Here is a 12,845-nt window from a genome sequence, read left to right as displayed (position 1 = left end):
ACAAACAACGCCTGGCAGGTGCACTCCTCCAAAGTCAATCGCACAATCGTAAAAAAAATTTTATTGTTCCACTCACTGTCCACGTCGTCCCATTCGTATACGATTGACAGTTATACCTATTTCACATATCAACTGTGTCTACATCATCTTCCTGAGACACAAAACAGTTCTAGAATTCACATCCACCCTTTTCGTTTGGTGCCTTCACCAGTTCACTTTTATAGCTTTTTGAACCGTCTGTTCTCATACCAGCGCGACCATGAAAGAATTGATGGTTGCTGACAAAAAATTTCGTCTTCCTTCTGTTCCTCAAACTTCTCCGCGGACCACTTATCTGATGGTCTACTGTCTCTCTGCTTCTGGAAGGAATGGGATCCTCTTTGTTGCCGTTATCCTCCCCTTGTGTATCGCGGTTGTTCTGTTGATGGTGATATGGTTCCGGGATGGGTATGTGAATTTCCGTTATAGTTTCCGGTTCCCTAATTGTCTTGGATTTCCTTGTGTGTAACTGCTCTTCTTGCCTATTCCAATATTTCTTTAATTGAGCAATATTCGCCCACCGATCCGGTTTGGCGTGATCGATGGGTCTTATCTTAAAGGGGCCACCTGCTACTTTAGGCATCTCCACGACTTGCCATATCTCCTGTCCCCAGAGATCGTGGATTTTGTTTCTGCCTAACGGGTGGCTACGCAGTAATACCCTGTCGTTCAGTTTGAGTGGCGGGTCCTTTGTCTGTACCGGCGGTTCCCTTCGCCGTGCTTCATGTTCTAGTCTTTCCTGTACTACCCTGTACATTTCTCTAATTCTTCTCATATGTTCATTCACATATTCCAGTGCGGTGTATGAGCCAGTCATACTCTCCCTTTTTCCTAGGAACAAATCAAGAGGGAGTCGAGCCTCCCGTCCGAACAGCAACATGTGTGGCGCAAAGCCGGTTGTGGCATGGGGGGTGCAGTTGTATAGATATACCAACTCTGGGAGAAAATCAGGCCAACGTTTTTTCTGTTCAGGTTCTAGGGTACGCAGCAAATCATGCATGCTACGGTTGAACCGTTCACACTGTCCGTTTCCTTTCGGATTAAATGTGGTTGTTCTAGATTTGTTGATCCCGTAGTGGCTGCACAGTTGGTTAATTACTTCTGACTCGAAAGCCCTTCCTTGGTCAGAGTGTAATTGTCTTGGTATGCCATATTTGATGAACCAATGTTCTATTAAGACCTTTGCCACTGTTTTGGCAGTCTGATCTCGTGTGGGCACCGCCACAGTCCATTTGGTGAATACATCAGTCATTACCAACACATGTTCCGTCCCATCCGATGATTGCTCCAACGACGTAAAGTCCATAGCCACAATCTCTAGTGGTTTTGTCGCTAGTAGGTGTCCTGATGGCTGTCTCATTTTGACAACTGGCATTTTCGCATGCTGACACCTCACACAAGCCTCACAATGGCGTTTGACCTCCATTTCCATATTGGGCCAGTAACACCTCCGTCGTAAAATTTTGTGCGTCCTGTCCTGACCCTGGTGTCCTGCCCTGTCATGTGCCAACCTTAGCACTTCTTCTCGTAATTGTCCAGGCACCACCACCTGGTGTATTGTCCCATCAATTTGGTCATGAATTCTCCGCATGAGAACACCATCCTCTATACTGAGACGGTCCCACTGACTCAGTATTTTCTTTGTTTCTCGACCAAATTGTTCTCTTTCCCTTCTTCCTGGGAATTTTTGTTCCTGGACGTATTTCAATAGCGGTTGTAAGCCACTATCCGTTCTCTGGGCATCTCTTATCTTTTTGTGGTTAAGGCAATTAAAATCACTACTGTCCATATGTCCGGGCTCTGTGGATATGTGCTCCACCCCGGTCTGCCCGTTTTGCATCACTTGTACCCCATGAGGGATATCTGTTGACGCTCTGACCTCACATATTCCTGTCAGCGTTTCTTCCTCATCGCCCGGTCTCTCGTAAGGATTCCTTGATAAGGCGTCCGCATTGCCATTGGACCGCCCCGGGCGATGTTTTCTCTCTAGGTCAACGAGTGCCAATTCTGCTGCCCATCGCTGTTCGATGGATCCCAGCCTTGCTGTACTTTGAAGTTCTTTTTCAATATCGGATAATTTCTCTTCAAGTCTTGTTTGAGACTCTTTCATTTCTTCTAGTTTGCCAACACTGTTCTGTTGTCTACTATTTTTATTTACTTCTTCCGATAACAGACACTCTAAAGATGAACATTTCTCCTGTGCTTTTAATTTGCATGACCTTTCCCTATCCAGTTTCCTGGTTAACATTGAGATCTCATTCTTAAGTCTACCAATTTCCTTCTTATCATCATTTTTCTCTACCAACAAATTGTTCACTTGAAACTTTTCAACATCCCAGTTCATTTCACAGTTCATTTTTTCCATTAGTTGTGTTTTACCTTTCTTTTTCTCCTTACTGTGTTTCTGTGTCATTTTGTTTACTAAGTCATTACCTCGCCGCTCTGTAGCCTTGACCTGCCGTACAGAGGGCGATCGTTTCACCGGACAGTACCGTGCCATATGTCCGGGTTGTGAACAGGACAAGCAAATTGGTCGACCGTCAGCCGTCCACCGGAGCGATGGAGCGGCAGGTCGCGGCTGTCCAACCTGTCTCTGTTTTGTCCCGTTTTTGCCCTGATTCTCAGCTGTTGACCTGCTTTCTAACCTCTCCAATCGTTGGTCAACCTTAACCAGGTGGGCCAACAGTTGAGCCATCATGGTCTCCATCGTGTCGGCCCCTGTGGGTGGGGATTGTCTCTGTTCAGGCACAGAGACTTTGTCCACCGAACAGTTCGATTGGTCCTCATCCTCGGACCTGCGGATCGCTGAGTTCCTGACCTGAAGGAAGGTCAACTGCGGGTCTTTGTGGACCTCCTCTTTCAACTCTCTTCTTAAGATCGGGGTTGCTAGCCCCTCGATGAAATGGTCCCTCAGTAGGCGCACATCAATGTCAGGTGTTTTGCCCTTTACCGAATCAAAGGCCCTGTTCATCCGGTGTGAGTACTCCATCACACTCTCCGCCATTCTCTGCCTTAAGCCTACGAACCCTGATAGCAGTTGCGATCCCGACCGTCTCTCCCCAAAGGTCTCCATAATCAGATCCAGCACCTTATCTGGATCTGATTGGGTGGTTTTATCGTGGCATTTTACCTCTGCCCTGACCGTCTCTCCTATACTTCCCATCAGCAGTCTTAATCTTTCCTCTGGTGACATGTATCTTGAGGCCCAGGCAGCCCTGACCTCTTCACTGAACCTGTTGGTTAGGGTTGGATCACCGTCCCCGTGAAATTTGTTGATGTGGGACTCACTGGGTAGGACCACTATATGGATCGGCTTTTTGTCCACATTTTGTCCTGGTCCATCTGGAGGCAAAGGGTCATCTTTACCGTTGCCTATCTTATCTGACTCAGATTGTTGGGCCAGCAGGAGTTTTTGTTCCTTTCCAATATCTAAAATATCACTCCCGCGTCTGCCACTCACACCAAGGAAAAATGTTGCAGCTATGCAGCAGATAGTGTTGCCCAAAAGGGAGCTCATGACCCATTTCCAGTGTCCAAGAGTTACATCCATATCTTGGTTGCCATCTTTGCCCAGTATTTGTCCAACAACCCAGTTGGAGATACCAATGACAATTATCTGGATGCTGGTGGTCAGCCCCATAGCTGTCCCCAGGGTAGTTGGTGCTACAACTAGGGGTATACTGAGCCACATGCTTGCAGCAGCAAAAGAGCATGTGACACCAAGCCAGAATGATAATGAAAGGTGTCTCATCTCTGTTCTTTTCAATTTCCTCGATTCTGATTTCAGTTTTCCCTTTTATTTATTTCCTTCAAATAAAAAAAGACGTTTCTTACCGTGTGTGTATGAAAAAATTTTCCTCGTTCCTCAATTTTCACAGTTCCTGAATGTCCGAATTCACACACACACTAAACACAGTTATGCACAAGGTTGACTATGGGTGCCTAAAGCGGCAAGTCTAGTTGAATTCATCCTGTCCGACAACGCCAATTGTAACGAGCGAACAGTTACCCTGCTCGCAACGCCACATGTTACGAGACTATTTGCCTGTAGTGCCAAATGTAACTAGTTTAACCACTCATGCTACACAACATCGACTACAGTAGAAATACTCGAAGATGCAGGTTCGCTATTGATCCTTTTATTACATGAATCAAGAAATGCTTCAAAATAACACAATGAATCAACAGGAATGCTTCACAATAATAGTCTGAATCAACTGACCCCTAACAGTCCTCACTAGGCTTCATATAACTGAATCCACATGTCTATTGTCCTTCTTAACACAATATAACCAACTTGATATGTCACACAGACTGACTGATCTAAAGCGAGCGATGAAGAGAGCGAGCGATCGAAAAGGGAAGAGAGCGAGTTCAGCCGTCCCCTCCTATTTATCCCTTGTATTCGTACTCGTATTCGTACTTGTATTCCTCCGTAATCGATACTTGTACTCGATGTCTCCGACTACTAGTTGCGCAGTTCTAACGTACAGTCCGATTAATAAACATCTGCATCCTATCAATCAAAGTTGACAGGCCGTCTGAATCCCCTCGTACCGTTTCCCAAAATAGCACGCGTTGGCTTTGAGATTGTTATCATTCCGATCTAATAAGCCACCTGCTATCAGTTGCATCAGACTGTAATACTGCGTCGCGGCTTATCGTTCGTTATCAGTTGCATCAGATTGTAACTAGTAGCTAGGCCTACCCTAGTTACATCTAGAAAATATATACTTTTACCAGTGTCGGCCCCCAGAAATTTTAGTATATACATATAGAGGGTTAGGTGAAGGGTAGCGACTAGAGTTAGGGTCATGATTACCAATAATGTGTATTTTTTAAAAGAACAGAACAGAAATTTATTAATTGTTAGCATTTGGATTATGTGTGAGTCGTGCCAGCTAACTGGCAGTGAGCACTAATATCAGTCAGGTGAGTTGGACCTTATGTTGATGCTAACCAGGGGTAGATAGTGGTCAAGCTGAGTTGTACCATAAATATAAAAAAACAAAAACTACATAAAACACCATTATAATACATTTTTAGTAAATTAGATTAAAAAAATGCTATAATAAAATTTATTAAACTTATTATTTTAAAAAAAAGCAATAAATTTAAACAATAAGACTAATTTTATCAATTATATCATAATTAATTTTTTAAACAATGCTTTCATATTTAAAAAACAAGCATGGTTTTACACAGGATTCAAATATTGATTGCATTAATGTCCAGTATTTTTTGTACCATTGAGCAAAATCTTAACAATCATAGCATGTTACCTTCTCCAAGTTTAAAGAGTTCTATTTCCTCTTCAGTCTGAGGATCAAGTGGGTTCACCACTCCAGCCCTTAAATAAAATACAGCTAATGTTTACAATTAACCAATTACATCCATATTAAAACTGATTTAATAAATGTCATAATTTGTTAATTTAATTAAATGATTTTTTAAAATAATTTAATATAATGTTTACCTGATCAATGCATTAAAATAAATTTATTATGTATATTTTTTACTGACAGTTGTTTTCTACTGATAATATTAAAGTGCTTACGTATTCTGAATGGGGTTCCTGGCTACAAACAAATACCTTGCTGTCAAGACTTTTTGCCACTCACCATTAAACTCCTTAAACAAATTCATCAACACATCAGATATTAAAAACTGGAAGTTAATTACCTACAACCATATTAGATCTAACTCTTTCCTTGTAAAGAGATTTTAAAAAAATAAATAAAAATTTGCTGTTTTCTATGAATTAAAATGAATTTATTATTTTATCTGTGTGTATTTCTGACTAAATAAATTTACTTGAATTATTTGTAGTAAATTTAATTAAATATATTTACATCAGTGTAAGCTGATTTCAGCTATGCTAACGTCTATGCTATAAAAATGCATAAGTTATCAGCTGACAAATTACCTGCTCACAGTGCATTGTACACTCCATAGAAGACCTGCCTACCCAAGTCACTTGCCCATACAAGATTATATCTTTATATGGAGACAGCGACGGTTTTGAAGGCGACTTCTCTAAAACAAATAATAGTATAACAATAACTTTTAAGCATGTCAAAATATTTCTAAGTCAAAGCATTAAATTTTTATAAAAAATTTCTTAAAATAATTTTATTTATTCAGGTTTTAACGCAACTAGGTAAAACGATATGCAGCAAGTATAGAATCATACTGCTAACATGACAATTTGCATAGTTAACACAAAAATAAAATAGCAAATGTGTTAATTAGACAACAAATATTAGTTAACAACAAGTTTATTCAATAGACATATAAACATAAAGATTATTAAATGAACATGAAAACATCTTTTGCATGTGACTAGCCAACAAATGAACAAACTAGAAATTAAAAGATTGACAAAACACTGGAGAAACAAAAAAGTGGCGCCAACACAAACCTATGCGGTCCACAAGAGCTGTAACAAAAGCGTACGGAGATTTCTGGTCTTCTGACAGTGAGGGGTTTTTGTTGTGGTTGTAGCAGATCAGACCTGTCAAATACAATCACACTTTGTTACCTGTCAGGTAAATCACACTTTGTTACCTGTCAGGTGGATCATACTTTACTACATGTCAAATACAATCACACTTTATTACCTGTCAGGTGGATCATACTTTACTACATGTCAAATACAATCACACTTTATTACCTGTCAGGTGGATCATACTTTACTACATGTCAAATACAATCACACTTTATTACCTGTCAGGTGGATCATACTTTACTACATGTCAAATACAATCACACTTTATTACCTGTCAAATACAATCACACTTTATTACCTGTCAAATACAATCACACTTAATTACCTGTCAAATACAATCACACTTTATTACCTGTCAAATACAATCACACTTTATTACCTGTCAGGTAAATCACACTTTATTACCTGTCAGGTAAATCACACTTTGTTACCTGTCAGGTGGATCATACTTTACTACATGTCAAATACAATCACACTTTATTACCTGTTAATTACATTCATACTTTACTACTTGTCAATTACAGATCATACTTTACTATCAAGTAGATCATACTTTACTACTTGTCAATTACAGATCATACTTTACTATCAAGTAGATCATACTTTACTATCTGTCAAGTAGATCATACTTTACTACTGGTCAATTTCAATCATACTTTACTACCTGCCAAGTAGATCATACTTTACTACCTGTCAAGTAGATCATACTTTACTACTGGTCAATTTCAATCATACTTTTTTACCTGTCAAGTAGATCATACTTTACTATCTGTCAAGTAAATCATACTTTACTATCTGTCAAGTAAATCATACTTTACTATCTGTCAAGTAGTTTATACTTTACTATCTGTCAATTACATTCATACTTTACTATGAGTAATTTAAATCATACTTTATTACCTGTCAGTTAAATTACAATAATACTTTCTTACCTGTCAAGACACAACTATACCAACAACATCACTGGTCAATATTAGTCATAAACCAGTCAACAATGTGTATTATTCTAACTAGGTAAAAATTAATTTTTAATAATGATCATTAATGAGTATCAGAGTCCAACCTAAGTGTTGTCACCAAGCACATTTGACCCCCTGACCTCAACTCGTTGTGGTGCTGCAAGCAATAAAACCATAAAGTTTTAAAAAGCCATTTTATTTACCGCCTAGGGAATCAAAGTCCTCTAACAGGCGACCAAATCTGATTTTCTTGGTGTAGGTGATGTATTTCTCCCTGGCCTCTGGCTGACTGAGGGGAATGACCGCCTTCACAAAGCTGTCGCTGGGCTTGCGTTTAGGAAGTTCTGCTTGGGACTCAGCCACCTTCTGCATAACCACAGGGGGGACAACTTCAGATCTGGAAGTCAAGTGGTTTTTTAATTTTTACTTCATAGGCGGGAGAGCATAGTTAGTAAAGCATTATAGCCATGTGGCAAACAGCAATTTTATATTTTGTGTAATTATATTATAGCAATATCATTTTAGCGCTAGAAAAGTTTTAACTGTAACAATATAGTCTTAGTGCAATAAAAGTTTGTATTGTATGTATAATGATTTCAGTACTGTATACATTTATATTTTAGTGTTTGTAGTACTATAGTCATCAACTGATAAAGAAATTTCAATTCTACTGTTCAGATGTCTTTATCCTACTCTCTTTTTGTTTGAATGTTCAGCAGTCACTAACTATGTCAGCAACCTTCAGCTAAACTACAGCCAGCAATCCACAGCTAGAGCTAGGTAGAAAGATGTTCACAAAGTACTTACAGCCATTGCTTGCGAACACCAACCATCTGTGATAAGTTTTCACGGACTGAAGTAAAGAAAAATGATATGTAAATATTAAACAAATACATAGTAAAATAAAAAATAATACATATATCAATGTACATTAAAGTTCAGACCACAATTTCTAAAGATTAAAACAGAACTGACCTTCTTGTATAGTGAGCAGCTGTCCACTACAGATTAAAACAGAACATACCCTCCTGTATAGTCAGTAGTTGTCCACTACAGATTAAAACAGAACTGACCTTCTTGTATAGTCAGCAGCTGTCCACTACAGATTAAAACAGAACTGACCTTCTTGTATAGTCAGCAGCTGTCCACTACAGATTAAAACAGAACTTACCCTCCTGTATAGAGAGCAGCTGTCCACTACAGATTAAAACAGAACTTACCCTTCTGTATAGAGAGCAGCTGTCCACTACAGATTAAAACAGAACTTACCCTTCTGTATAGAGAGCAGCTGTCCACTACAGATTAAAACAGAACTTACCCTCCTGTATATAGAGCAGCTGTCCACTACAGATTAAAACAACATACCCTACTGTATAGTCAGCAGCTGTCCACTACAGATTAAAACAGAACTGACCTGTATAGTCAGCAGCTGTCCACTACAGATTAAAACAGAACTGACCTTCTGGTATACTGAGCAGCTGTCCACTACAGATTAAAACAGAACTGACCTGTATAGTGAGCAGCTGTCCACTACAGATTAAAACAGAACTTACCCTCCTGTATAGTCAGCAGCTGTCCACTACAGATTAAAACAGAACTTACCCTCCTATATAGTCAGCAGCTGTCCACTACAGATTAAAACAGAACTGACCTGTATAGTGAGCAGCTGTCCACTACAGATTAAAACAGAACTGACCTGTATAGTGAGCAGCTGTCCACTACAGATTAAAACAGAACTTACCCTCCTGTATAGAGAGCAGCTGTCCACTACAGATTAAAACAGAACTTACCCTCCTGTATAGAGAGCAGCTGTCCACTACAGATTAAAACAGAACTTACCCTTCTGTATAGAGAGCAGCTGTCCACTACAGATTAAAACAGAACTTACCCTCCTGTATAGAGAGCAGCTGTCCACTACAGATTAAAACAACATACCCTACTGTATAGTCAGCAGCTGTCCACTACAGATTAAAACAGAACTGACCTGTATAGTCAGCAGCTGTCCACTACAGATTAAAACAGAACATACCCTCCTGTATAGTCAGCAGCTGTCCACTACAGATTAAAACAGAACTGACCTGTATAGTGAGCAGCTGTCCACTACAGATTAAAACAGAACTTACCCTCCTGTATAGTGAGTAGCTGTCCACTACAGATTAAAACAGAACTGACCTGTATAGTGAGCAGCTGTCCACTACAGATTAAAACAGAACTTACCCTCATGTATAGTGAGTAGCTGTCCACTACAGATTAAAACAGAACTTACCCTCCTGTATAGTCAGCAGCTGTCCACTACAGATTAAAACAGAACTTACCCTCCTGTATAGAGAGCAGCTGTCCACTACAGATTAAAACAGAACTGACCTGTATAGTCAGCAGCTGTCCACTACAGATTAAAACAGAACTGACCTGTATAGTCAGCAGCTGTCCACTACAGATTAAAACAGAACTTACCCTCCTGTATAGTCAGCAGCTGCCCACTACAGATTAAAACAGAACTTACCCTCCTGTATAGTCAGCAGCTGCCCACTACAGATTAAAACAGAACTTACCCTCCTGTATAGAGAGCAGCTGTCCACTACAGATTAAAACAGAACTTACCCTCCTGTATAGTCAGCAGCTGCCCACTACAGATTAAAACAGAACTTACCCTCCTGTATAGTCAGCAGCTGTCCACTACAGATTAAAACAGAACTTACCCTCCTGTATAGTGAGCAGCTGTCCACTAGAGATTAAAACAGAACTTACCCTCCTGTATAGTCAGCAGCTGCCCACTACAGATTAAAACAGAACTTACCCTCCTGTATAGTCAGCAGCTGTCCACTGCTCTCACTGCTGAAGACCCTGTGTTGACAACATCTTCCCCCTATCAGAGATCTGAGCGTGTGCCTGACTAATGGAGGGATCATCTGAAAATGTCAGGGTGTGTCAGTACATACAGTAGAGAGGAATCAGACTTTGAATAGTCTGTAAATAAACCAGTGTGGAGCAGGACATTAACCCTGTCACTCTCTTCCCCCCCCCCCCCCCCCCCCAATGAATTTCTACATATGAACCCAGCCCAAAACATTTTATAAAACAGGTTTCTGACTACCATTTTACGCTACAGGGGACAGCATGGTATAGTTGTAGAGCTTACAACTGCAAACCCGAAAGTCTAGAGTTCGGATCCCGGGCTCGAGTCCGTAGAAAGCTCCTGAGTCCAACCAGCACTGATGAGTACCTGATTTATGTTAGAAAACTTAGGCAGCTGGGAAGTGCTGAGCACAATATCCCCATGTACGCCAAGGTAACTGAAACAGATAAACTCTACTTCACCTGCCCCGTTTGTCTTGGGCACGAACGAGAAAAGATGATGTTGAATATCAGGTAATATCAAGTGAAGGGGGTAACTGACATGCGGTAATTCATCTGGGGATAATGGCAGAGGTAACTGAACTAGGGGGGGGGGGTGAGTAATCATAATGTCCTAGTCCCACACCAATTATCGGCAGAACAACGACCGACGGGTAAAGTAATGACAAGTGGAAAGATAAGGTCTATAGTTAATATAGTCTTTGAAAAAAAAACTCTATTCAAGAGCTTTAAATTACTCTCATAAAAATCCCTTAATACCAATAGTCTAGGATCAATAAAAGAAAATAAACGTCAGTCCTCCGTATTCATAACAACAAACAGCCGTAACTCCTGAGACAACGCACGTATTCCCGTTACCGGATAGCTTCCCTTTATTTGCCATCTTATCCTCTCTAACAATTCATCTCAGTTTTCGAGTGTCATTCACGAAAAAGCGATTCTCACATTCACAAAACCATGCACCTATTTTAAACAGGAACGGTATAACAAAAGCCTGTACCATAAGTGAAACACATTCTCCACCTCCATACCACTGTGCACGACAGCAGCAAATATGTAACGTAAACACCGTGGTTTAAACATCAATACATTAAGATTGAACAACACTAAAGATTTGAGAACCTCGCCAGCCGCAGTTGGCCAAGGCATTGAAATTCTAGCGAGCACTGGTTATTATAAAATCAATACTTGTGATTTATTTAATAAGGTGGGTGAAGGTTCATATAGACGAGGTACGGTGGGGGGGGGGGGGGTGTGATGGTTGCGTGTAGTGGGCAGACAGAGACTGGAATAAAGATAATTGCCATCAAGCATCATGACATGAGACATCTGTTAGGTATTGTATAGACATCACGATGTTGTATAGAGATCACGATGTTGTATAGACATCACGATGTTGTATAGACATCACGATGCTGTATAGACATCACGATGCTGTATAGACATCACGATGTTGTATAGAGATCAGGATGTTGTATAGACATCACGATGTTGTATAGACATCACGATGTTGTATAGACATCACGATGTTGTATAGACATCACGATGTTGTATAGGCATCACGATGTATAGACATCACGATGTTGTATAGACATCACGATGTTGTATAGACATCACGATGTTGTATAGGCTTACGATGTTGTATAGACATCACGATGTTGTATAGACATCACGATGTTGTATAGACATCACGATGCTGTATAGACATCACGATGCTGTATAGACATCACGATGTTGTATAGAGATCAGGATGTTGTATAGACATCACGATGTTGTATAGACATCACGATGTTGTATAGACATCACGATGTTGTATAGACATCACGATGTTGTATAGGCATCACGATGTATAGACATCACGATGTTGTATAGACATCACGATGTTGTATAGACATCACGATGTTGTATAGACATCACGATGTTGTATAGACATCACGATGTTGTATAGACATCACGATGTTGTATAGACATCACGATGTTGTATAGACATCACGATGTTGTATAGACATCACGATGTTGTATAGACATCACGATGTTGTATAGGCATCACGATGTTGTATAGACATCACGATGTTGTATAGACATCACGATGTTGTATCGACATCACGATGTTGTATAGACATCACGATGTTGTATAGACATCACGATGTTGTATAGACATCACGATGTTGTATAGACATCACGATGTTGTATAGACATCACGATGTTGTATAGACATCAGGATGTATAGACATCACGATGTTGTATCGACATCACAATGTTGCATAGACATCACGATGTTGTATAGACATCACAATGTTGTATAGACATAACAATGTTGTATAGACATCACGATGTTGTATAGACATCACGATATATAGACATCACGATGTTGTATAGACATCACGATGTTGTATAGACATCACAATGTTGTATAGACATCACGATATATAGACATCACGATGTTGTATAGACATCACGATGTTGTATAGACATCACGATGT

The 12,845-nt window shown here is 40.0% G+C and overlaps 1 protein-coding gene across 6 annotated transcripts in view; it reads right to left on the bottom strand.

Moving 5' to 3' along the window:
• LOC131952177 (acyl-coenzyme A thioesterase 9, mitochondrial) overlaps positions 1-12,845 on the bottom strand; it is a 30,468-nt gene that overhangs the window by 4,299 nt on the left and 13,324 nt on the right. For 4 of the 6 annotated variants that reach the window (XM_059314737.1, XM_059314736.1, XM_059314735.1 and 1 more), the window contains exons 3-9: positions 10,304-10,415; positions 8,314-8,359; positions 7,710-7,903; positions 6,461-6,553; positions 5,966-6,075; positions 5,597-5,670; positions 5,322-5,389 (exon numbers count right to left, since the gene is read on the bottom strand). In XM_059314737.1, coding sequence (XP_059170720.1) covers positions 5,322-5,389; positions 5,597-5,670; positions 5,966-6,075; positions 6,461-6,553; positions 7,710-7,903; positions 8,314-8,359; positions 10,304-10,415 — 697 coding nt within the window. Of the gene's footprint in view, positions 1-5,321; positions 5,390-5,596; positions 5,671-5,965; positions 6,076-6,460; positions 6,554-7,709; positions 7,904-8,313; positions 8,360-8,530; positions 8,540-9,059; positions 9,084-10,303; positions 10,416-12,845 lie in introns of those variants that run through there. The other 2 variants (XM_059314738.1, XM_059314739.1) reach the window with 2 other exon arrangements.

The sequence above is a fragment of the Physella acuta genome, unplaced genomic scaffold, assembly GCF_028476545.2.
Source record: "Physella acuta isolate Inbredline_101_S28 unplaced genomic scaffold, ASM2847654v3 ptg000856l, whole genome shotgun sequence".
In the NCBI taxonomy this organism is placed as follows: domain Eukaryota; kingdom Metazoa; phylum Mollusca; class Gastropoda; family Physidae; genus Physella; species Physella acuta.
The sequence above is the reverse complement of the archived record's forward strand: the minus strand, read 5'-3'. Positions and strand labels throughout refer to the sequence as shown.